The sequence below is a fragment of the Centropristis striata genome, chromosome 13, assembly GCF_030273125.1.
Source record: "Centropristis striata isolate RG_2023a ecotype Rhode Island chromosome 13, C.striata_1.0, whole genome shotgun sequence".
Lineage (NCBI taxonomy): Eukaryota > Metazoa > Chordata > Actinopteri > Perciformes > Serranidae > Centropristis > Centropristis striata.
The window spans coordinates 3,098,217-3,121,796 of record NC_081529.1 but is presented as its reverse complement, the minus strand read 5'-3'; the positions used below and the strand labels follow the sequence as shown (position 1 = coordinate 3,121,796).

The window sequence follows — 23,580 nt, the reverse complement described above, 5'->3', positions numbered from 1 at the left end:
GTGAGTCTGACCTCCTGCACTACAGCCCTCTTCTCCGAAACAAACATCCATCTCCCTCTACTCTTCCCTCACACACACCTCCTCTCAAAATCTCCATGTTCTCATTGCTTAAAAACAACGCTCAGCTGCCCACATTACTAACAGAGGAGGCACACAATCCAACCAGGACTCCTCAGTGGTGTGCCTTTTCCACATACTCACCTAACACAATGCTCTGTAAAAAATGTTTGTAGAAATTACAGTAAAATACTGTCAAATAGCATCAGAAATAGGGTGTAAAATAAAAAATTGCATATCACCGTAGTAGACATTTAATTACCGTAAATCAAGGAATAGTACAAAACTTAAATATATATTAAAATATATATATAATAAAAACATATATGTAAAATTAATTGAGAAATACCATAATGTCACAAAGACACAATTACCCTAAAAATAACAGGATTATTCAGTCTAAATTACACATTTTTGCTGATATTTATATTCAAATTTAAAGTAGAAAACCCACTCACTGTATTTTTTACGGTGAAATTCTGGCAACCACAGCTGCCGATATTTTACCGTAAATTAAACAGATTTTTTTTTACAGTGTGCTTTGCACTTTATATATTTATATAATTACAGTATTGTTTTAATGCATACAATGGCACTAAGTTGATGGTACAGTAAATGAATGACATGAATATACTAAGTGCTGAGAGAATGAGAATGTATCTTTTCTATTTACTATTTATTGAGATGAGATGATAAGGATGTATCTTGTTATTTACTATTTATTATGCTTTTTTTTTATGAGTCCAGTACGTGAGTGCATTGAATTTCATTGTATTTCTGTGCAATGACAAATAAAATCTAATCTAATCATATTCACAACCACATTCTGGGAAAATACAGATTCATAATGTTTTTTCCTTTCTTAGATGTATCAAAAGGGGTATTCATAGTCATGAGCTCTAATGTTAATAATGTCTGTATAATGAATCTACAGTTTGTTTCTGACTGGACGTTTTGCATCTAGCTTGGCATCTTTTTTAACGTGTTGTTGCTCGTCCACAGATGATCTTCAAGCTCACTCACTTGAATGTGGAACAGTGGCTGATGGTGCTGAAGCTCTCCTTCCCAGTCATCCTCATCGATGAGCTTCTTAAGTTTGTGGCTCGCACATATCTGGAGGGTAAGCTAAACACACACACATACATATATATATATATATATATATATACAGTACCAGTCAAAAGTTTGGAGACACCTTCTCGTTCAATGTTTTTTCTTTATTTTAGATTCATTCATACTACTCTGTTCCATCATAGTTTTGATGTCTTTAATGTTAATCTACAATGTAGAAAATATAATAAAATAATACTGTATACATAGCTGGTCTGTACTGTTGCTATTTTGAGGAGATGGACACAACTTCATCCTCCTCAAACATTTCAAGCAGAACCGGTGCCACTACTGTCTCCTTTTTATTGATTTGTGAGGATCATATGATCGATCAACGGAATAATTTACCCCACAACTAAATGCCTTTTAACGTAAAATATTTTAACAGATTTGTAACCTCTCCTTCCTCTTTTTTCTTATTCCTGACATCATTTTCTCCCAACTGATTTCCTTTAATATCTGTTTACTCTGATGTATCTAACTTTCCTCTCCTTGGATGATCTTTTTCACCATTCCCTCTCTGACAATCCAGTCTAAACCTATTTCACCCTCCTCCACCCTCCTGTAACAAAACCAGGTATTCCCTGACTCACGCTAAAGCTTTAAGCACTCTGCACTGAGCATGTATGAGTAACTCTTCCTGTCTTTCTGTACTAACGCTCTTGGATCCTGAGTGCAGCTGTGATCAGTTTGGCTTTAATCTGCCATGACTCATCTGACTGTAGAAATCTAACAATCATACAAAGTCATTACATAGTTGTGTGTTAATTGTTGGAAGTTTGAAAATATTACTTTAGCGCATCGCTTACCGTAGACCAGGGGTGTCAAACTCTGGCCCGCGGGCCAAATTTGGCCCACAGTGTAATTTTATTTGGGCCGCGAGGCAATACCAAATTATTCTCTTATTATTGTACTATAAAAGCTGACCCGCCGGTATTATACGGCACATTTACCGCTAATACTACAAATCCCACAATGCCCTGCTGTTGTTTTGGCGCGTCAATCAGGACAGGAGCCAGAAACGCTCCTCTGTGACAGTCGTCATAGCAACCTCAAGCTAGAGTTGTCTCCCAGCTACCCCTTCCCAAAAATGGAGAAAAGAAAGGCAGAATTTATTAACCTGTTGAAAAAGTTTATTTTGATATTTAAATCAGAAGGATGCAAATAGAAAAGAGGCATACGATTTTTATTTAATTTTTATTTAATAAATTAATGAAATTTTTTTTATATGAAATTTGATTTTGCATGTCTGCACTATTTAGTTATATATTGTATGTTTATAAGCGTTGCTGGTTCCATATTTAATGTTAAAGCAAAACATGTTTGGTATATATTAAAAGGTTTATTTGTTCAATGTTGGCCCGTGATTTTATTCAAGTTTTAAATTTTGGCCCATTGTGTATTTGAGTTTGACACCTCTGCCTTAGACTGTAGATCCACTGAAAGTAGAGTTAGTAAAATTGGCAAGTTGACTGCATTTAGTGTTGTTAAACTAATATTATGCAGTTTATTAACAAATCTTCAAAAGGCTGTAGGATTATGTTGGATTTTTTTCTCAAGTATGCCATGTGGCTGTCATGATTATTAAAAAGTAACCTTGTGCTTTTGCTGTTCCCATTGAGTTTCACTAGTAAACAAGTAACTATATTTATATTAATATAGTACCATTATTATTTATGTTATACTATATTTTAGCTAATATACAATTGTTTTCCCATTATGTGACACTGCTATTAGGCTCACTAACGGACTAAAAATAAATATATGAAGATAGGATTTTTACCAATATGCTAGTTCACTCTTGCATCAGGAATACATCCATTCTGGAAACAGGTGGATGGATGGATGGATTAATGTATGTATTGTGTGTGTTCATTTGTGTAGGAACTTGTCACACAAGAAACTGTCACACATGATTGCAAAATTGACACGCCAAGCCTGCAAAATTGAAAGATTTTGTGCTTTTAGCAAACAAAAATACTGCATGTTAATTAGTGAGTTTTAAAGATGCTGGTTACTTTTGATAGCAGTTTGGTTGTGCTAAGCTAAGCTAGTCTGGTGCAAGGTTATAATAGTTTTGGATTTTTCATTAGTTTAAGTTTTAATTTTGTTGTGAATTTTTCTTTTCAAATTCAGTTAGTTTAAGTTAGTTTTTAGAGTGAATTTTCTAGTTTTAGTTTAGTTTTTAGTTTTTGAAAATGCTTAGTTTTAGTGTTAGTTTTTTTGTAATGGGCTATATGTTGGGTGTGTGATTCAAAGAGGTCATAATAAATGTTTCCTTTGGTTTATCATCTCAGCCCCAATAAGGTTATTAACTCTTACAGTTCTGGGTGTTTTGAATTTTGGTTCTAGTGTAAACATCCCAGTCTCAGTAAACATATTCACCATGTGTTGCGTGTTCAAATAAATACACTGAATTATGAATGAAAAAAGTTGACAAAAACAAAAACTAAGGACATTTTCACTATAATTTTAGTTAGTTTTGTAACCACACAATACAGTTTCAGTTAGTTATCGTTTTTTTAAAAACTCTAGTTTTTATTTTTATTTCCGTTAACGAAAATGTTTTTTCAATTCTAGTTTTCGTTATTTCGTTAGTTTTCGTTAACTATAATAACCTTGGTCTGGTCTGGTGCTGCCTAGAAATAGACTCTTTACTCAGTGATTTTAACTAATCAAGCTCAGCAAATTGCCACTACACCACAACTGACATGCTCCTGTTTTCCTCTGCAGGAAAAGTGTAGAGACGGAGCGTGACGGAGCGGTTGAAGCAGAGAAAGCGAGAGAGCGAGACACGGAGGATGGAGAGAACGAGGCGGAGCGCTCCCACAGAAAGAGAGCCTGCCAACAGTCACTTGACGTGATCAAAACATCTAGTGGCATGAATACAAAAGAAAACACATAAAGCCATCTGAAAAAATACACCAAAAGAAAGCTACAAAATATTTTTTCTGTGTATGTACTGAAGTTAATATATAGGTGAGAGTTATTAAATCTATTCTGTGTTGATTCTATTCTTAAAGAATAAAGATATGTATTAAAGAAAATGGGAGACTTTCATGTCTGTATTGTTTCCAATTCATTTTGTAAATTGCTCCGTTAAAAGATGTTTATTTCCTTCCAACATTCTGTTGTGCAACAAAGCACGACAGGAATAATTATGTGATCCATAACAATTAGTAAACCTGATGAGACTGAAAACCAAAGTCATCTACAGCTGTTGCATTAACAAAAACACAAATTTATGAATGTAGTTTTGTTCCTGACAGTTGCTCCACAGGTGAGATTACTACCCATAATAAAAATGGATGCATTATTAATCCTAATACTTACTAATACTTAATTGTTTTGTCTGTATTAAGTTAACTCTTTGCATTAATAATATAATAATAATATTGTATGGCCTCTGACAGCTGTATTTTGTGCTAAAAATTCAAGATCATGCCAGTTTTCCAAATGAGATGAATGGAAATTATTCAATAATACAGTATATTAAATCCTGTTGAATTAAATTATATAGTATAAAAGGAATATACTATTATGCATATCAGTCTTTTTAATTTCCTGGCTCTACGTGGCATTCTGAGCCTGGAGTATAAACTTTATCATGATATTTGAATATGAAGTCAGAGGTTAAAGAAAAGATAGTGACAGCCTAGCTTTACTTTTCATCTGTAATAACTCTTAACAAACTGACAAGATGTTGCACATTCACATTTCTGCTTGGATTTTTTTACTCTGTTTCTGTCCCAAGCCACAATCATATTTTAGCTGAAGTGTAGAAGCTATTATGGTTGTGGTAAGAACAGCAAACCTTAACAATGTTAGGCTAAAATAAAAATAAAACAAATGAATGTATATCATCAAAAACACATCTGAAAACGCAGTTCATTTAGGAGAGTTTCTACTTCTTCATTATTGCACTGTGATCCTTTTAGAGGCCCTCCTTCACAAAGAAAATGCAACAAAATAAATGGAAAATAACTGCGTAGTTACTGATACAGTGCAAAATAAAGTGTTGGACTGCTGAGTGTTTCTGCTGGAGTCGTGTCAGTTTTAACAACAGATACATAAACACGTGTTAGTACATGAATAATAAACTGGATGTAAGAAAAAGGGAATGTGGAAAAGTTAAGTGTCCCCATAAGCAATCATCAAAAATCACCGTGGTCACGAAGTTACAGTTACTGAACCTCTGAAACACAAAAATAATGTCTCTTTAGGAATGTCCATCCAATGTTTGAGGTGTCAGCAGCCCCGGCAGTGGTAATCCCAGTGGTTTCATGTTCCTTATTGGTCCCTGTTGAGATGTTTTATCTTGGTCTGTTCTCTTTGGTTTCAGTGTGATTCTGTGTAACTCACGAGGCGTCTGCAGGAGACGGACCGGCTTCACTGACTCTCTCCTCAAGGATCTCCCGGACCTGTTCAAGAGTCTCAGCCTGCCGAATCACCTCCAGCTTCACCTGGAGGCGGAGAGAGGGGTCAGTAAATTATCAAATCAAATCAAACTTTATTTATATAGCGCTTTTCATACATAGAAATGTAACTCAAAGTGCTTTACAAAAAATAAAGATAAAAACAGACAATAAAAATGACAAAACCCACCCCTCCCTCCCCCACATACACATCTGTATGTACACACACATGCACAAAGACACGCACGCACACAAGCACACACTCAGACTCACACACAGCACATATTGATTGACAGTGTAGAGACATGGCAAGGCACCGAGGATCCAGATGAGGAAAAAGCAACCTGTGGGAGCATCCACACTGAGAGGCGGCAGAGCCCACAGCCATAGAGGACGCCATCACAGAGACCACCAGGACCCGGGGAGACCGGGGCGGACTCCACACATGGTGCAGAGCCGCCTAGTCCCCCGGTCCAGGTAATCTCCAAGACCACATCCCCATGGGCAGACTGAACACACACCCCTCAGTGAGGAGGCCCCCATGAGGGAACACTGGAGCTAAAAACTAAAAGACATCAGGACAGGATAAAAACTAAGAGACTAAAAGACAACAGGACAGGATAAAAACTAAACGTTTTTGCTGGATTAAGAAAAGGTATTACTTACTTACACTCAGGATTTATTTTGACCATTATTCCTCCACTCAATCTAACTTCTACGACTCTCCGTTGCTTCTTACCTGCAGCGACTGGGAGAGCTGGACGAAGTCCTGCTGGACAGTCTGGCTGGTGTCCACCTGAGAGCGCAGACTGATCACCTGACTACGCAGCTCCAGACACTGTTGGTGCAGAGACGCCTGACAGACACAGAGAAAAAAAAAAGTTGAATTAAGTGTAGGATTTGATCATTTCTTACTTTAGGGACTCCTAGTGGTTGTATCAACAAAAGTCAGTGTAGCAAATGTCACTTTTTATACTGTTCACAATGAACATTGAGTCCCATTTCAGCATTATTAATATATGGCCCACCACCATGAGTCACACTTTTTCATGTTTTCTCATTACATACACTACTGGTCAAAAGTTTTAGAACACACCAACTTTTCCAGAATTGAATTGAAAATGATGCAGTTTACTGTCTCAGTGTACTCTGAAATGAATGCACATTTGCAACATTTAAAATTCTTTATTGAGCATGATAGTGTTTTGAAAGTAAAAAAAAGATTCAAAATCACATTTTATGTTGGACTAAAGGACTAAAAAAAGACACAAAATGACCAAAAAAGAAACAAAATGACCAAAAAAAGACACAAAATGACTTACAAAGACATGAAAAGAATTCAAAAATGGACAAAATAGCCCAAGACTCCATAGAGTTAAGTTGTTAACCCATTTCTTGTTCCCTGAAAAAGGCCTACTTGTATAATTCTGAAATGTACATTATCTTTCAGTTTTGGTTAAGCTTACCTTTTTTTATTTACCTCTGGCAGTTCACCACTTACCTTTGTACCTTTCAAGCTGTTCATTTGACTTGAACTGCTTGAATTTCAATAAAAAAACTGGAAAAATTGGGATGTTCTAAAACTTTTGACCGGTAGTGTAAATATTGTAAAGTAGGCTACACTCAGAAACCAAAAGCAATATTTTAGTTCATTTCCTGAAACTGAGACCAATGATTATGATTAACCTTCTGAATCCCAAAACACACCTGTGAGCTAGAAATACATGCTTTTTTTAAAAACAGAAATGAATAGTGAAAATACTATATTTCCCACCGTTCTTTGAATTAATCATGTGTAACAAATGCTTCCATCAGAAAAAAATAACCAAATCAAAGCTTAAAATATTGATATTTAATTAAAAAAAACCTCAGATCACCAGTCTACATGTCTCATTTAAAAATGTTGCCAAAAATATACTGTTAGCATTACTGAGAACAGGAGCAGCACACTACAGGCAGGATGCATAAACAGTACAAATAAACAGCACTCCAGACTTCAGTTAACTGTGGAAGCAGCTGCATTAACACTGGGCTGAATGTTAAAGCAGGATGGATTTACCTTATCATGACTGAGGCCCTTGTTGGTGCTCTGCACATGAGACAGCGCCACCCGCAGGGCTTCCAGTTCAGTGCGGCAGGCCAGCAGTTCAGCCTGCAGATGGTCCTTCTGAGCCTGGATCCTCTCCGTCTCCGTCTTCAGACTGGACAGCTGCACTGCACACACAAACATATTTATATTTTATTTTTTTTATTTTTTTTCCCCGTAAAATCTTTATTAGGATCCACTTCTTTTTTTTTTTTACATTTTTTATTTTTATTTTGTGAGAGCATTATCATACAGTGCTTACTTTCAGACAATATACAATAGTATTTCTGCCACTCACAATCAAGGTTTTTTGTTTACAAAACAAGAAAAAAGATACAGAAAGTTAAGCGTATTACATTTGAGAATTTGAGATGTTATGGAGATGAAAACAAAAAGGCAAATGGTTATTTGTTTTTATTTATTATTGATTTATCATTATTTTGTTACTTAAAAAGAAATCTGAAAAATAATTTGTTGTTAAACAGCACTTAGTGTCACAATTTTAATATATGTTGTGGAGATGCAGAGAAAAAGGAAAATGTGTCTAGTTTATTCATTTAAAAATAAGAAATATCATAAACATAAATACTATAAATGCCCAATGTAATGTATATATGTCACATCACAGATCTTTGACATTTAGGGGTAGTATTTTTTTTTTTTAAACATCATAAATGCGTTCTATGTGGTCCACTTGGTCTGTGGTACATCCCCCATAATTAATCTTTAAGGATTACTGGGTCTGGGTTCTTATGGGTTAAATTAGCTTTTTTTCAAAAAATTCCTTTTTTTTGTTTACAAAACAAGAAACAAGATACAGAAAGTTAAGCGTATTACATTTGAGAACTTTGAACAAACTGGGAAAGGTAGACATATGTAAAAGAGCAAATAGAAAAAAGAAAAAGAAATGATCCACCATGGAGTTTCGAAATGAAATATAAGTAATACAAACTAATCATTAGACCCAACATAGCTGATTATTATCAAAGAAATTTACTGCTTAATCTCAATTTCATAGTCTGATCATCAGTTCTATTTGTTATTATGACACTGCACTCACCAAGAGGGATACAAAGTTTAAAGGTGAAATTGAATTTAAAAATATAACCCTACACCAATCACAAGACCTTTTAAGTGTCCTATCAGACTAATAATAAAGTACGAGTTGTTCACTCACCTTCTAAAACTTCTGATGTTGGTAGTTGCACGTGGGAGCAGGCAGGAAGAGAGAAATGAAACACAGTTCAATAGTTCAACAGTGTCGAGACAGTCGGTGTTGCACACCTGCTCTAAATAATATATAATCTATAATAAAAAATATGATCTACAGACCGTTCTCCTCTGTCCGGGTGTCCAGCTGCTCCCTCAGGTTGACTATCTCGATGCGGAGACGCTCCTCACAGTGTGCTCCCTGCAGGTTAGAGCAGTTAGTTCTCAACCTTTTTGAGTCAAGACCCCCAATTTAACATGCATGTTGTCCCCGACCCCCGCTCACTGAACAGAATCTCACACGCACAGTTCAGATCACCCAAAAAAGAAACAAAATGACCAAAAAAAGGAAACAAAATGACCAAAAAAGACACAAAATGACCCAAAAACACACAAAATGACAAAAAAAGACACAAAATGACCAAAAAAAGACGCAAAATACCCAAAAAAGAAACAAAATGACCAAAAAAAGACACAAAATGACCAAAAAAAAACCAAAAAACCCCACAAAATTACAAAAAAACCCACAAAAATTACCAAAAAGACACAAAATGACAAAAAAAACACAAAAAGACCGAAAGAAGGAAACAAAATGACCAAAAAAGACACAAAATTACCAAATAACACACAAAATGACAAAAAAAAAAAAAAATTACCAAAAAAAAAAGACATTAAGTGACCAAAAAGACTAAAACACATTAACACATGAACACTTTAACACAGTGGAGACAGAGCTGACTTCCAAAATGATTTGGCGACCCCCAGAAATCATCTCGCGACCCCAACTGGGGTAAAGGAAGCAAAATAAACATTTTAAACAGATGGTCAGAATACTTCAGCCAGGGGGTTGACACCTTGGTTACAAACTTCAAGCTTTATATACACAAAGTCCACAAAAACACTGTCTAAGGGTAAATTAAGTTAATCTTTGAGCCGTCATCAAACGGAGTGAAAACAGCAGCTAACTAAAGGGAAGTCACACAGACAGGTTTCTGTTCCCTTTACAGCACCATGTGAAACTATTCATCACACTATTCTCATTAAACTGGATGGGAACTATGTCCGAGAGACTACTTTACTGATTCTGCTATGATTGATGTTATATTAGTTTTTATGAATTGATTCTAAGTAGCACTGGTACCTGCAGTGTTGCTGGGAATGAGCGGGAGTCTGGTCCTTCATCCTCCACCTCCTCTCCCTTCAGCCGGGACAGCTCACTGCACACCTTCCTCTGGGAGAAGGATAACTCTGCCTGGAAACACAAATGCAGATTTTAACACACACTGAATAATGTGTCAATAAATCTCATCATATCTTATGGCTAATTATACAAAGTTGCTCTGTCAATCAAGTGACTACTGCTGACTTCGTCACTGTGTGATGAATGAATGACTCATCATGCATCTGGGACACACATTTATGGCAAAAGCACAATTAAAGACTCACAGCTTCATTTTTCTTTTTGGCATTTTTCCTCATTTTTAATCAAGACGGTTGAAATGAAAAGTTTCAAACATTTTGGCTTATTCTCTTTATTACAGAGTTAATTGAAAAGATTGATACCACTCTTATACAGCAGTCAGTTAGCTTAGATTAGCTTAGCCAGACAGAGCCTGGCTCTGTACAAAGGCCAGCTCCTCTAGATCAGCTATTCTCAACCTTGGGGTCGGGACCCCAATTGGGGTCGCGAGATCATTTCTGGGGGACGCCAAATCATTTTGGAAGTCAGCTCTGTCTCCACTGTGTTAAAGTGTTCATGTGTTAATGTGTTTTAGTCATTTTGTGTCTTTTTTGGTTCATTTTGTGTCTTTTTTTGTCATGTTGTGTCTCTTTTTTATCATTTTGTGTCTTTTTTTATCATTTTGTGTCTTTTTTTGTCATTTTGTGTCTTTTTTTGGTTATTTTGTGCATTTTTTTGGTCATTTTGTGTATTTTTTTGGTCATTTTTGTGTCTTTTTTGGTCATTTTGTGTCTTTTTTGGTAATTTTTTGTATTTTTTTGGTCATTTTGTGCATTTTTTGGGTCAATTTGTGTCTTTTTTGGTCATTTTGTTTCATTTTTTGGTCATTTTGTGTCTTTTTTTTGTCATTTTGTTTATTTTTTGGGTGATCTGAACTGTGCGTGTGAGATTGTGTTCAGTGAGCGGGGGTCACGGACAACATGCATGTTAAATTGGGGGTCGCGACTCAAAAAGTTTGAGAACTACTGCTCTAAATAACACTTTTCACACTCATTTTTAAATTTTATTGTTTTACGGTTGGGGGGTGGATTGTGTTACCTTTGGACAGAGTCAGGCTAGCCATTTAATGCTATGATAAATAAATAATAAATAATAATAATAATAATAAATAAATGACATTACTGTACAGAGAATAGTGTGGTATTGATTTAACTCTTGGCAAGAATGCAAGTAAGTCTTCTCTTACACAGTTAAACACACTTCACTGACATCACATCACTCACCAGCCGACTCTGGACGGCATTCTGTGATTGGCTAAAAGATTTCTGCAGCTCCTGCAGGAGGGCCTCTGAAGTGTGGACCTGACCCTGGAGCAATGATACCTGAATAAACACACACACAAATAAATGAACATGTGTTTAAGTCTGTACACATCATAGCCACTCTGTGTGTGTGTGCATTTGGCTGTATTTGCCCCTGAGCAGTGCTGCTCACCTGTTTGTGTGTGTGGTTGGTCTGTGTGTCCAGTTCTTTCTCCAGATCCTCCTTCTCAGCCTGCAGCCGACTCACCTCCCCTCGCAGCTCTGACAGCTGTCCAACACCCCAAGGGGGAAAAAAAAAAAGCTTTTGGTCAGACAGAAACCTTCACACAATCAATTAAAACTACACAGATCTAATCATTTCCATGTTTTCTGGAACTGTAAAATGATTCAAAGGTATTGGGTTGAAATTCATCATCATTTGCAGAATGTATTCTCAATTGTTTTCCCCTTTTTATTTGAAACTGTGTATCTCTGTAACATATTACTAGACGGCTTTAGCAATGCAGACAAGAAATTGTTTTATATTCTTATAGCAGCAAGCAAAAAGGCCATTACCAGGAGATGGCTCAAAGCTGAGCAACCACAAAATGAGGACTGGATCAACATCATACAAGACATCTACAACAGGGGTGTCAAACTCTGGCCCGCGGGCCAAATTTGGCCCGCAGTGTAATTTTATTTGGCCCGTGAGGCAATACCAAATTATTATCTTATTATTGTACTATAAAAGCTGACCCGCCGGTATTATACGGCACATTTACAGCTAATACTACAAATCCCACAATGCCCTGCTGTTGTTTTGGCGCGTCAATCAGGACAGGACCCAGAAACGCTCCTCTGTGACAGTCGTCATAGCAACTTCAAGCTAGAGCTGTCTCCCAGCTACCCCTTCCCAAAAATGGCGAATAGAAAGGCAGAATTTATTAACCTGTTGAAAAAGTTTATTTTGATATTTAAATCAGAAGGATGCAAATAGAAAAGAGGCATACGATATTTATTTATTTTTTATTCAATAAATTAATGACATTGATGTGTTTTTTATGTGAAATTTGATTTTGCATGTCTGCACTATTTAGTTATATATTGTATGTTTATAAGCGTTGCTGGTTCCATATTTAATGTTAAAGCAAAACATGTTTGGTATATATTAAAAGGTTTATTTGTTCAATGTTGGCCCGCGATTTTATTCAAGTTTAAAATTTTGGCCCATTGTGTATTTGAGTTTGATCTACACAATGGAAAAAGTGACTTTTCATCTAAAGTTACAAATGGACTCATTTTACAAAACCTGGTCAAAATGGACAGAATATGTTAAGCCTACAAGTTCTGATTTTATATAAAACTGTCATTTAACTAACAACGACTGCTGCAAAGAATGATGATAGGAGAAAATGATGACGTTGTGTGATATCGGTACCCCCCACTCCAACTGTTCTTCTTCTTTGTTCTGTATAAAATGTTATAAAAATTCCTCAATAAAAAGTGAATTTAAAAAAAAAATAAAAATACACAGATCTGATTAAGAATTATTCCTTCCATCTTAAAGAAAATACATCCTAAATGTGCACCTGTGCATTGAGAGCGTCCCAGTCGCTGTGCGTGACCAGCCGGTGTCCGGCCGGCGGCAGGTAGATGGCTTCAGGCACCAGAGTCCCCGTGGAAACCAGAGAGTCGGTGTCTTCCTGAGCGTGGAGCTTTCTGGGCAGAGACGGCGTGTCTAAGGAGAAGGAGGACAACGAGGCCGAGTCGCAGTTCCGCAGTGAAAAATAAGCTTCTGTTGAAAGCGGCGTTCCTTCTCCGTCCGCCGACGCCTCGAGCTCTGCTGGGAGGTGGTGCCTCCGGTCCGTGAACGCTGAGGCCTCGGCCTCCGTCAGGCTGTTGCTGATGGATTGCGGGGACTCGTTACTTGTATCCATCCTGCCTTTCCTTCCACTCATCTGACAGGTAGAGAGAAACAAACGCTGGGTTGAAGTTCACAACACTTGGAAAATATTTTGGAAAAGAGAATAATAAATGAATAATACATTTCATTTGTAAAGTACTTTTCCTTCTGCAATAAGACTATACAATTCATCTAGCTCTGCCAGAACCAACTACTCAATTACTGAAATGCACTAAATCTACGCACGACACGTTGCTATGCTATTAATATTATTACTGTTATTATTATATATATTGTTGCCACTGCTGCCATTACTATTATTATTATATACTGTAATATACTACTATTGTTATTATTATACCGGCCTTATTTATATATTATTATTATTATTATTATTATTATAATTGTTTTATTTTGTTGCCACTGTTTTTAAATTATTTTATGCTTTTTTGTAAAGTGACCTTGGGTGTTTTGAAAGGCGCTTATAAATAAAATGGATTATTATTATTATTATTATTATTATTATTACTATTATTATTATATATCATATTATTTTACTTATTACTTTATTTATATTTTTCATTTTATTTTTATATTGTTATCTATTATTACATATTATATTATATATATTATTATATACTGTACTATTATTTTTATTATTATATACCGTCTAGTCACTATAGCATTGTTGCCATCATATCACCAGTTTAATTATTACCATCATCTTGCCAACCATCCTACCAACTGATGTTCTTTTCTTAATTTATTAAGTGCCCTTGTTCTTGTTATATTCTGTGTTTTTTTCTATTGGTGTTTTTATTTATGCTACCTCAGTATTTTATTCTATTGTATTTTATTGTACTTGAATACCGGACTGCTGTGACAACCGAATTTCCCTTCGGGGATGAATAAAGTAATCTATCTATCTATCTATCTATCTATCTATCTTTCATACAGAAATCTCAAAGTGCTACAGAAACCAGAAACAAGAAAGAGAAAACTCATTAAAATCAGCAGTAGATAAAAAAAAGACACGGGTAATAAAGTACATTATGCAGGGACAAAATAAAAACATCTAGGGACAACCTAGAAATGCCTCCCTGAACAGAAAAGTTTTAAGCCCTTTTTTAAAGAAGCACAATTTAAACACTGACCAGGTTCTGTCCACTGGCTCTCCTCCACTCCGCAGGCTGAGACTGCAGGACAGATATTCTGGCCTCATACTGCTCTGCTGTCTCTGTAAACACAACGGGATTGTGACATAATGGTTTAATCCTACAGTCAGATGAATGCTGACGGCTGGACAGTTATTCAAATTTTATTTTTGCAACAGGATTTGTCTCAAAAAGCAGAAAATCTAGAGATGAATTTGCTGTAACACATTGTCACCCTGTTAAATAATCGCCTAACTCATTTTTTTAAGTTTTGCAGGAAACACAAAAAACTTCACCAAAAGAGTAACAAGTAACTGTAATCCTACAGTCAGATGAATGCTGACGGCTGGACGGTTATTCAAATTTTATTTTCAATTATTTTGGCTTCTAATAACTATAAAAACAAGATAATACTATAAGTAGCTAATGCATGAGGTTTCCAAAGTCAATGAGTAATTGTGTTAAATAACATTAAGTGACCTTAATATTAACCAAAATGCCTTAATCAAGCCCTATGAACAAAACTGTACAGTTTGACTCAATGGTTGAGAAGTTTAGTTGAGATTTGGGGTTACATGCTGTTTGATCAGCAATACTTTAAATAGCATAACGTAGCTTACTTGGAACTGTTTCCCTGTCTTCTCCTGGCATTTTTACCTTATTGAATACTATATAAAACAATTACAAAAACAATTTACAATCTTAAAGCAAAAAATAACTACCAGAGACCAGGAGCCAGGTTAATCCACACAAGATGAAATGCACCAAAGAATTCCCAGCTAAATTTCACAGTTTTAAAGGGACTGGCCACTCCCAGATACTTGTAAACAAAAGCCACCAAATAGCCAATTAACAGGTAAAATAGCTTGGCAGTGGGGCTCTGAAAACTGAACTTAACTTTAAACTAAACCAAACAAATAAAGCATAAAAGCCTCAGCAAGCAGAGAAACAATCTTAGGCAGAAAACAATAAAAGCAACCTTAAGCAAAAACAATTAACAATCTTAAAGCAAAAAATAACTACAAGAGACCAGGAGCCAGGTTAATCCACACAAGATGAAATGCACAGTCGTCTCATTCTTAGCTTTGTATTAAATATTTAACTAATACTGCAGAGTCAAAAGGCTGATTCATATTATTTAGTCATTTGGTCTCAATTAGAAACTACACAAACAGGAAACAAAAATGAGAATGAAAACCTTACAGCTATTAAGTTCCCTTAGAAAGTATTATCAGTGTTTAAGAAAAGTTCAAAAGCTTACCGGATTTTGTCCCTTAAACAAATGTAAATCCAAATTATTTAGGCTGTGATTTCTGTCTCAAAGTGAACGCTTACACTGACCTCTGAGAGCCTCCTGCAGCGACTGGATCTCTTGATCACATTGTTTTTGCAGCTCTGCCAGTTCCTCCTGTTTGCTCAGCTCACAGATCGTCGCCACACCCTGCCAGTGTTCGACCTGAGCTCGGCACTCGGCTAGCTGGGCCTGCAGGCTCGCCTCTGGAAATGATAGACACGTTGCTGTGTTTTGCTTTCATAATGTTTGTTTCAGGATGTTTGCGTCAGTGGAATCTCCATTAGGCTACTAATAATCAGACAAGACCTGATAGGAAGAAAGCTCATCTGATGTCTGTAATCACTGTGCTGGGAACTTTGCATCAAATTCTTAGCATTATTTAGTTTTACAAAGCAGGTTAATGTCAACCTTGTTAGATGTGCACATACAGTACAGGCCAAAAGTTTGGACACACCCATCTCATTCAATGCGTTTTCTTTATTTTCATGACTATTTACATTGTAGATTCTCACTGAAGGCATCAAAACTATGAATAAACACATATGGAATTATGTACTTAACAAAAAAGTGTGAAATAACTGAAAACATGTCTTGTATTTTTGATTCCTCAAAGTAACCACCCTTTGCTTACTAGAATATAAGACATGTTTTCAGTTATTTCACACTTTTTTGTTAAGTACATAATTCCACATGTGTTCATTAATAGTTTTGATGAATTTACAATGTCAATAGTCATGAAAATAAAGGAAAAACATTGAATGAGACGGTTGTGTCCAAACTTTTGGCCTGTACTGTAGTAAGATGACAGAACTTTCAGAAATATACAGGTCTGCAGTTAATGTAATAGTTTGAATTTTTATATTTTCATGAGCAAGGATTAGGCCATGAATGAGCCCACATGACAACATGTGTATGACAGGGAACATCATGTGATTACATTGATAAGCACACTGTCAGATCAATCAGGAGAATGCAACGTATCTGTAAATGATTACAAGGAGTCAAACAGAAAAATAGAAAAAAAAATACTAATAGCAAAGTCAATCCATTTTTTTTGAGCATTTCTTAAAGAGACTTAGTGCATTCAGGTGATGTATTCCTAGGTATAGGTCCTCAAAGCACAACACTAGGGTAACTCTTTATACTTTTGGAATTAATGTTGCCAGAGCAGAACAGAGGAATTGTCCTCTTAGACAATTTTAAAGCAACACTTGTTGCTCCAGTTGACTCAAGTTGGTAAACAATTGGCATGACAAGTTGCTACACTGCTAACGTTACTTTACCGATCTGCAACAGGATTTGTCTCAAAAAGCAGCATATCTAGAGATGAATTTGCTGTAACACATCCTGTTAAAATAATCGCCTCACTCATTTTTTCAAGTTTTGCAGGAAACACAAAAAACTTCACCTAAAGTGTAACATATGACATTTATTGATCATTTCACTCAAAAAGGATGTAACAAAGGATGGCGATGGGCATAGTAATAACACTGTGTGTAAATTATGTAACTTAAGAGAAATACATGACTTAGGCAAGATATGGTAACACTTTATTTTGAAGGTGTCTACATAAGAGTCACACAAGCCTGTCAGAAATATGACATGACAAGTATCATGAGCATTAATGTCACTTCAAAGTGTCATTAATGTTCATGACACATCCCATGTCATGTTTGTGACACGCTCATGTCACTCTTATGTAGACACCTTCAAAATAAAGTGTTACCAATATTGTGTCAACAATAAAACACTGATAAACTAAACTGATAACTAAACAATCTCCCTCTAGCTCTTCTTTGCTGGGTTCTTATCTGATGCCTATGAATGTGGCAAATTGTTAAAAAAGTGATGATCTTAAAGGGGTAAAATCTGAAAATTATCTGATCAACTGAGGATGTAGGTCAGTAGTTCTCAACCTTTTTGAGTCGCGACCCCCAATTTAACATGCATGTTGTCCGCGACCCCCACTCACTGAACAGACACAAAATGACCAAAAAAAGACACAAATTGACCAAAAAAAGACACAAAATTACTAAAAAAAGAAACAAAGTGATCAAAAAAAGACACAAAATGACCAAGAAAGACACAAAATGACCCAAAAAAAGACACAAAATAACAAGAAAGACACAAATTGACCACAAAATGATAAAAAAAAGACACAAAAGGACTAAAAAAGACACAAATTGACCAAAAAAAGACACAAAATTAACAAAAAAAAGACACAAAATTAACAAAAAGACTAAACCACATGAACACTTTAACACAGTGGAGACAGAGCTGACTTCCAAAATGATTTGGCGACCCCCAGAAATCATCTGGCGACCCCAACTGGGGTCCCGACCCCAAGGTTGAGAATAGCTGATGTAGGTGATTTTACCATAGGTGGCTATGAGGAGATGATTTAGGGGGGGGGGGGGGGGGGGGGATCAATTTTGACAAAAAATGACTTAGGCAATTATTTTAACAGTGTGACGACATGTGACTTGGTACAGTAGTCACGTGGTTGTGATAACTGAGTTATTGTGGTTTATAGAGCGTCCAGCAGCAGAGAGCCTCGTTTGGATACAAGTTAAGCTAAAGTGTTAGCAAGCGGCTAGCATCGTCCGTTCATTTCAATGGTCAGCGATGCTAACAGGCCGTTTAACGGTCAACTGGCCGGAGCCGTTTCCATATCAACAGGTTTCACTCACACAAGACAAACGACACGTTAACGCTAATATTCGCTCAAATTAAAGCTGTTAAAAAGCTCAATATCACCTCAGACCGGTCTCGTGAGACATTAAGCAGATTAAAGTTTCCCGCTGCTGTTTTTTTTTTTTTTTTTACCTGTGTCTTGTCTCGTGGAGCTCATCTTCTCGTCAGACAGAGTTCACCTGACGGGTCACACCTGCGTCCATCAGAAGTCCCACAAACCTGAACGCGTCATTTCTGTCCAGCAGCAGCAGAGGTTTGGTGTGTAAATGATCCGCAGCAGTGTCAACTTCAGGAAACAACTTTCCCCGGTCTAAGCCTGCGGAAATCACGTCAACCTCCTTCCTGTTCTCACATGCCTTTCCCTGTTTGCTTTGACTTTTAATTTGAATACTTTTTATGCAGGTTAAATACCAAGAAAAAGGGCCCGCAGGTTTGATTTATAAAACTGCCACACCCAGGACATGAAGTATCCGGCCATGACCACTGGTGGGTGGCCACTGGAGGTCACTGAACCACATTTTGAATTATATTAATTATATTAATTATATTATATTATACCTGGTTCATTACATACTGTCTATGCACTTTATGTGTTTTTTATGCACACTGTTCATTGCACCTTATTTGTTTCATAGCACCTACATTTTTATACTGTATATTCATATTTATTCTGCACTGGAATTCTATTCTACTCCTTCTTTAGACACTTTATATTTTATTTAAGTATGCCTAGGTTGTTCTTTTTACTTAATTTTGTTGTCATTGTCTCTGTGTGTAATGCTGCTGCTACACTGTAATTTCCCAGCTTGGGATAAATAAAGTATATCTATCTATCTATCTAATATTCAATTCAATTCAATTCAATTGGCTTTATTGGCATGACGTAACAATGTATATATTGCCAAAGCAAGCATCAGAAAAAAAGATAACAAGATAAGGAAAGCAATATTTACAATAAATTATTATAATTCTGTTATTCATTTTAAAAGAAAAGAAAAACTAATAACAATAAAAGAAAGCAATATTTACAATCATTGAATTACAATCAACATATAATTTATACAATCTAACTGTCCCAGCAAAAAAAGAAGAAAAAATAAAATAAAAAATAAAAACAAAACAACCAAGCTGTGTGTCACTCACTGTGACTTTTCATTTTGAATTATATTAATTATATTAATTATATTATATTATACCTGGTTCATTACATACTGTCTATGCACTTTATGTGTTCTTTATGCACACTGTTCATTGCACCTTATTTGTTTCATAGCACCTACATTTTTATACTGTATATTCATATTTATTCTGCACTGGAATTCTATTCTACTCCTTCTTTAGACACTTTATATTTTATTGTATTTTTATTGTATTTTTATATTTTATTGCTTGAAGTATGCCAAGGTTGTTCTTTTTACTTAATTTTGTTGTCATTGTCTCTGTGTGTAATGCTGCTGCTACACTGTAATTTCCCAGCTTGGGATAAATAAAGTATATCTATCTATCTATCTAATATTCAATTCAATTCAATTCAATTGGCTTCATTGGCATGACGTAACAATGTATATATTGCCAAAGCAAGCATCAGAAAAAAGATAACAAGATAAGGAAAGCAATATTTACAATAAATTATTATAATTCTGTTGTTCATTTTAAAAGAAAAGAAAAACTAATAACAATAAAAGAAAGCAATATTTACAATCATTGAATTACAATCAACATATAATTTATACAATCTAACTGTCCCAGCAAAAAAAGAAGAAAAAAATAAAATAAAAAATAAAAACAAAACAACCAAGCTGTGTGTCACTCGCTGTCTCTCAGTGTGTGACACACAGCTGTGTTAATATCTGTCTGTTACAAAAATAACTACAAATACTGTCACATAATTTATTTATTGAAGTTATTTTCTCTCTCGATTTGAAACAGGTGCTTTAACTCTCCAAGATAGTCTATTATTACTGTTGTTGTTGTTGCTATTATTTTTGATGGATTGATTGATTGAGAATTTATTTGAACACAAAATAAAAGATGAACAATTAAAAACAAACGAACAAAATAAATACAAGACAACAACACAAAATGAAACAAGACTTATTTGTGTTCAAAAGGAGTGGGAAGAAGCCAAAGCTTATTAAATCTCACCCCTTCTCCCTATGTTAATTTACTATATTCAGTTATATAACAACAATATATATATATATATATATATATACACATATATATGTATGTATAACACATAATAATGTAGTATATAAACTTATTATTACCGTTAACATACATAACTTGTTATTAACTTATTAATAACAACTATATATATATATATATATATATATATATATATATATAAATATATATGTGTGTATATATATATATATGTATGTATAACACATAATAATGTAGTATATAAACGTATTATTACCGTTATTAACATACATAACTTGTTATTAACTTCTTAATAATAACAATAATAACATTTTATATATAGATATTTTTAGTATTATTTTTGTTGTTGTTTGACTGCTGTAGCTTACAAAAGCTGCACCAGTCAAAACAAAATAATATATTTCATAATTTTACATTTCATGATGGAATTAAATAACAAACGGTTAGTGTGTAGTGAAGTTACATTTTTTATCATTCTATAAATCAGAAAATATTGTCAACAGCTATCAAGAAAAATTTTAAAAATTGCCACGTTTTTAGGAACAACATGTTCTATAAATCAGACTATGAATGATATATTAACAAACTGCTCTGTAAAAACCTTCAGAATATAGAAAGGAATAAAACTGGAAAGTTAGGTGTATGTAAGTGGAAATTTCTGGCTCAGAGTACGAGAAACATTTAGAGAGAACAGTCTTTATATGTATTGTGAAATTCCATACATGATAGGTGGCATCGGCAGGTGAAGAAGTAATTAATTCATGGATTCTTTACCTTATTGGGTGTTACAGATCCACAATTTTTTACAGGCTAGAATCATCTCTGCACAGCTTTTATTTTGGAGGAGCTCTGAAATAAATAAGATAGAAATAGTGCCACTTGGCCTGTCTTACTCTATCATGGCTCCATAACTGTGTATTTCCTCTGTTCGGGAAACTCAAATCAGCACAGACATCTTTTTACGGGACAGTCTGTCCTGTTCACAGTGCTGGCTGCAAGTACAAAGTGCAAAATGAGCTTTAACTGTGTTATCAGCTTTGGCATGTAGGTCACTTTCCATACTGCAGGTTGATATGATGTGAAGTCCTCTGTTGTCCTTTACAGAGTTCTCTAGTCATGTAGTGTATGTGCATGATATACAGTAGTGTTCAATATAATAGCAGTCCAATGGGACTAACCAGATTAATCCAGGTTTTTAGTATATTTTTTATTGCTACATGACAAACAAGGTACCAGTAGGTGCAGTAGATTATCTGAAAACCAACAAGACCCAGCATTGGTGATATGCAGCTCTTAAGGCTGTGCAATTGGGCACCCCACAAGTTCTCAACTGGATTAAGGTCTACTCCATAACATCAATGTTGTTGGTTTGAACCAAGATTGTGCTGGTTTGCTAGTGTGTTTAGGGTCATTGTCTTGTTGAAACACCCATTTCAAGGGCCTGTCCTCTTCAGCATAAGGCAACATGACCTCTTCAAGTATTTTGACATATCAAACTGATCCATGATCCCTGGTATGAGATAAATAGGCCCAACACCATAGTAGAGAAACATGCCCATATCATGATGCTTCACTGTCTTCACTGTGTTCTGAGGCTTGAATTCACAGTTTGGGGCTCGTCTCACAAACTGTCTGTGGACCCAAATAGAACAATTTTACTCTCATCAGTCCACAAAATGTTCCTCCATTTCTCTTTAGGCCAGTTGATGTGTTCTTTGGCACATTGTAACCTCTTCTGCACATGCCTTTCTTTAACAGAGGGACTTTGCGGGGGATTCTTGTAAATAGATTATCTTCACACAGACGTCTTCTAACTGTCACAGCACTAACAGGTAACTCCAGACTGTCTTTATCATCCTGGAGCTGATCATTGGCTGAGCCTTTACCATTCTGATTATTCTTCCATCCTTTTTGATGGTTGTCTTCCGTTTTCTACCACGTGTTTCTGGTTTTGCTCTCCATTTTAAAGCATTGGAGATCATTTTAGCTGAACAGCCTATAATTGTTTGCACCTCTTTATAAGTTTTTCTATTTTAATCAAAGTACGCTGTTCTTCTGAACAATATTCAATTCAATTCAATTCAATTCAATTGGCTTTATTGCCATGACGTAACATTGTATATATTGCCAAAGCAAGCATCAGAAAAAAAGATAACAGTAAGGAATATTGAAAGCAATATTTACAATAAATTATTATAATTCTATTATTAATTTTAAAAGAAAAACTAATAACAATAAAACAATCAATATATCATTCATACAATCTAACTGTCCCAATGTCTTGAACAACCATTTTCCTCAGGCTTTCAAAGAGAAATGCATGTTCAACAAGTGCTGCTTCATCCTTAAATAAAGGCCACCTGATTCACACCTGTTTTTCCACAATATTGATGACCTCACTGATTGAATGCCACACTGCTATTTTTTTGGAACGCACCCCTTTCAACTAATTGCCCAACTGCACAGCCTTAAGAGCTGCATATCACCAATGCTGGGTCTTGTTGGTTTTCTGAGAATCTACTGCACCTACTGGTACCTTGTTAGCCATGTAGCAATACAAAATATACTAAAAACCTGGATTAATCTGGTTAGTCACATTGGACTGCTATTATTTTGAACACTACTGTAGATTAGTGCCAAATTATTGATAACATGTTTCACAACTTTAACTTAAGTTAACTTTAGAAAGAGCTTGATAATGTATCCTGTTGCAGTCAATGTGAATAAAAGCTCAAAATAACATTTACATGATATTATATGATACAAACATCATCTGTTTAACACTGACAGAGATTAACCTTGAAACCTGGAAACAGTATTTTATAGGCAGCAGTTTTTTTGCACCTGCTTCCTTTGCATGACTACACAAGGTTCAGTTTCCTGTGTTTGCTTTTCATTAGAAAAAGATGTGACATTTTTTCAACATACTTGAAGCCACACACACATTTAGCTGCAAATAGTTATTTTGTGATCATCTTCATGCTGTGGCCAAAACTGTCGTTCTATTCATA

The 23,580-nt window shown here is 35.3% G+C and overlaps 2 protein-coding genes across 2 annotated transcripts in view; one reads left to right on the top strand and one right to left on the bottom strand.

The window, feature by feature from the left end:
* atp2a1 (ATPase sarcoplasmic/endoplasmic reticulum Ca2+ transporting 1) overlaps positions 1 to 4,164 on the top strand; it is a 37,421-nt gene extending 33,257 nt beyond the window's left edge. The window contains exons 24-25 of the mRNA XM_059348254.1: positions 1,060 to 1,177; positions 3,901 to 4,164. Of these exons, the coding sequence (XP_059204237.1) occupies positions 1,060 to 1,177; positions 3,901 to 3,911 (129 nt within the window). The 3' untranslated portion in view covers positions 3,912 to 4,164. The remainder of the gene's footprint in view (positions 1 to 1,059; positions 1,178 to 3,900) is intronic.
* A 1,025-nt stretch (positions 4,165 to 5,189) lies between these two features.
* On the bottom strand, positions 5,190 to 18,809 carry rabep2 (rabaptin, RAB GTPase binding effector protein 2). Its single transcript, XM_059348230.1, has 12 exons — positions 18,536 to 18,809; positions 15,757 to 15,912; positions 14,416 to 14,498; positions 12,948 to 13,316; positions 11,552 to 11,647; positions 11,341 to 11,439; positions 10,025 to 10,129; positions 9,001 to 9,085; positions 8,846 to 8,857; positions 7,642 to 7,796; positions 6,322 to 6,438; positions 5,190 to 5,630 (listed from the first exon to the last, which is right to left on the bottom strand). The coding sequence occupies exons 1-12, from the start codon at positions 18,558 to 18,560 to the stop codon at positions 5,526 to 5,528; spliced, it is 1,407 nt and encodes a 468-aa protein (XP_059204213.1). The 5' UTR covers positions 18,561 to 18,809; the 3' UTR covers positions 5,190 to 5,525.
* Positions 18,810 to 23,580: the final 4,771 nt, after the last annotated feature.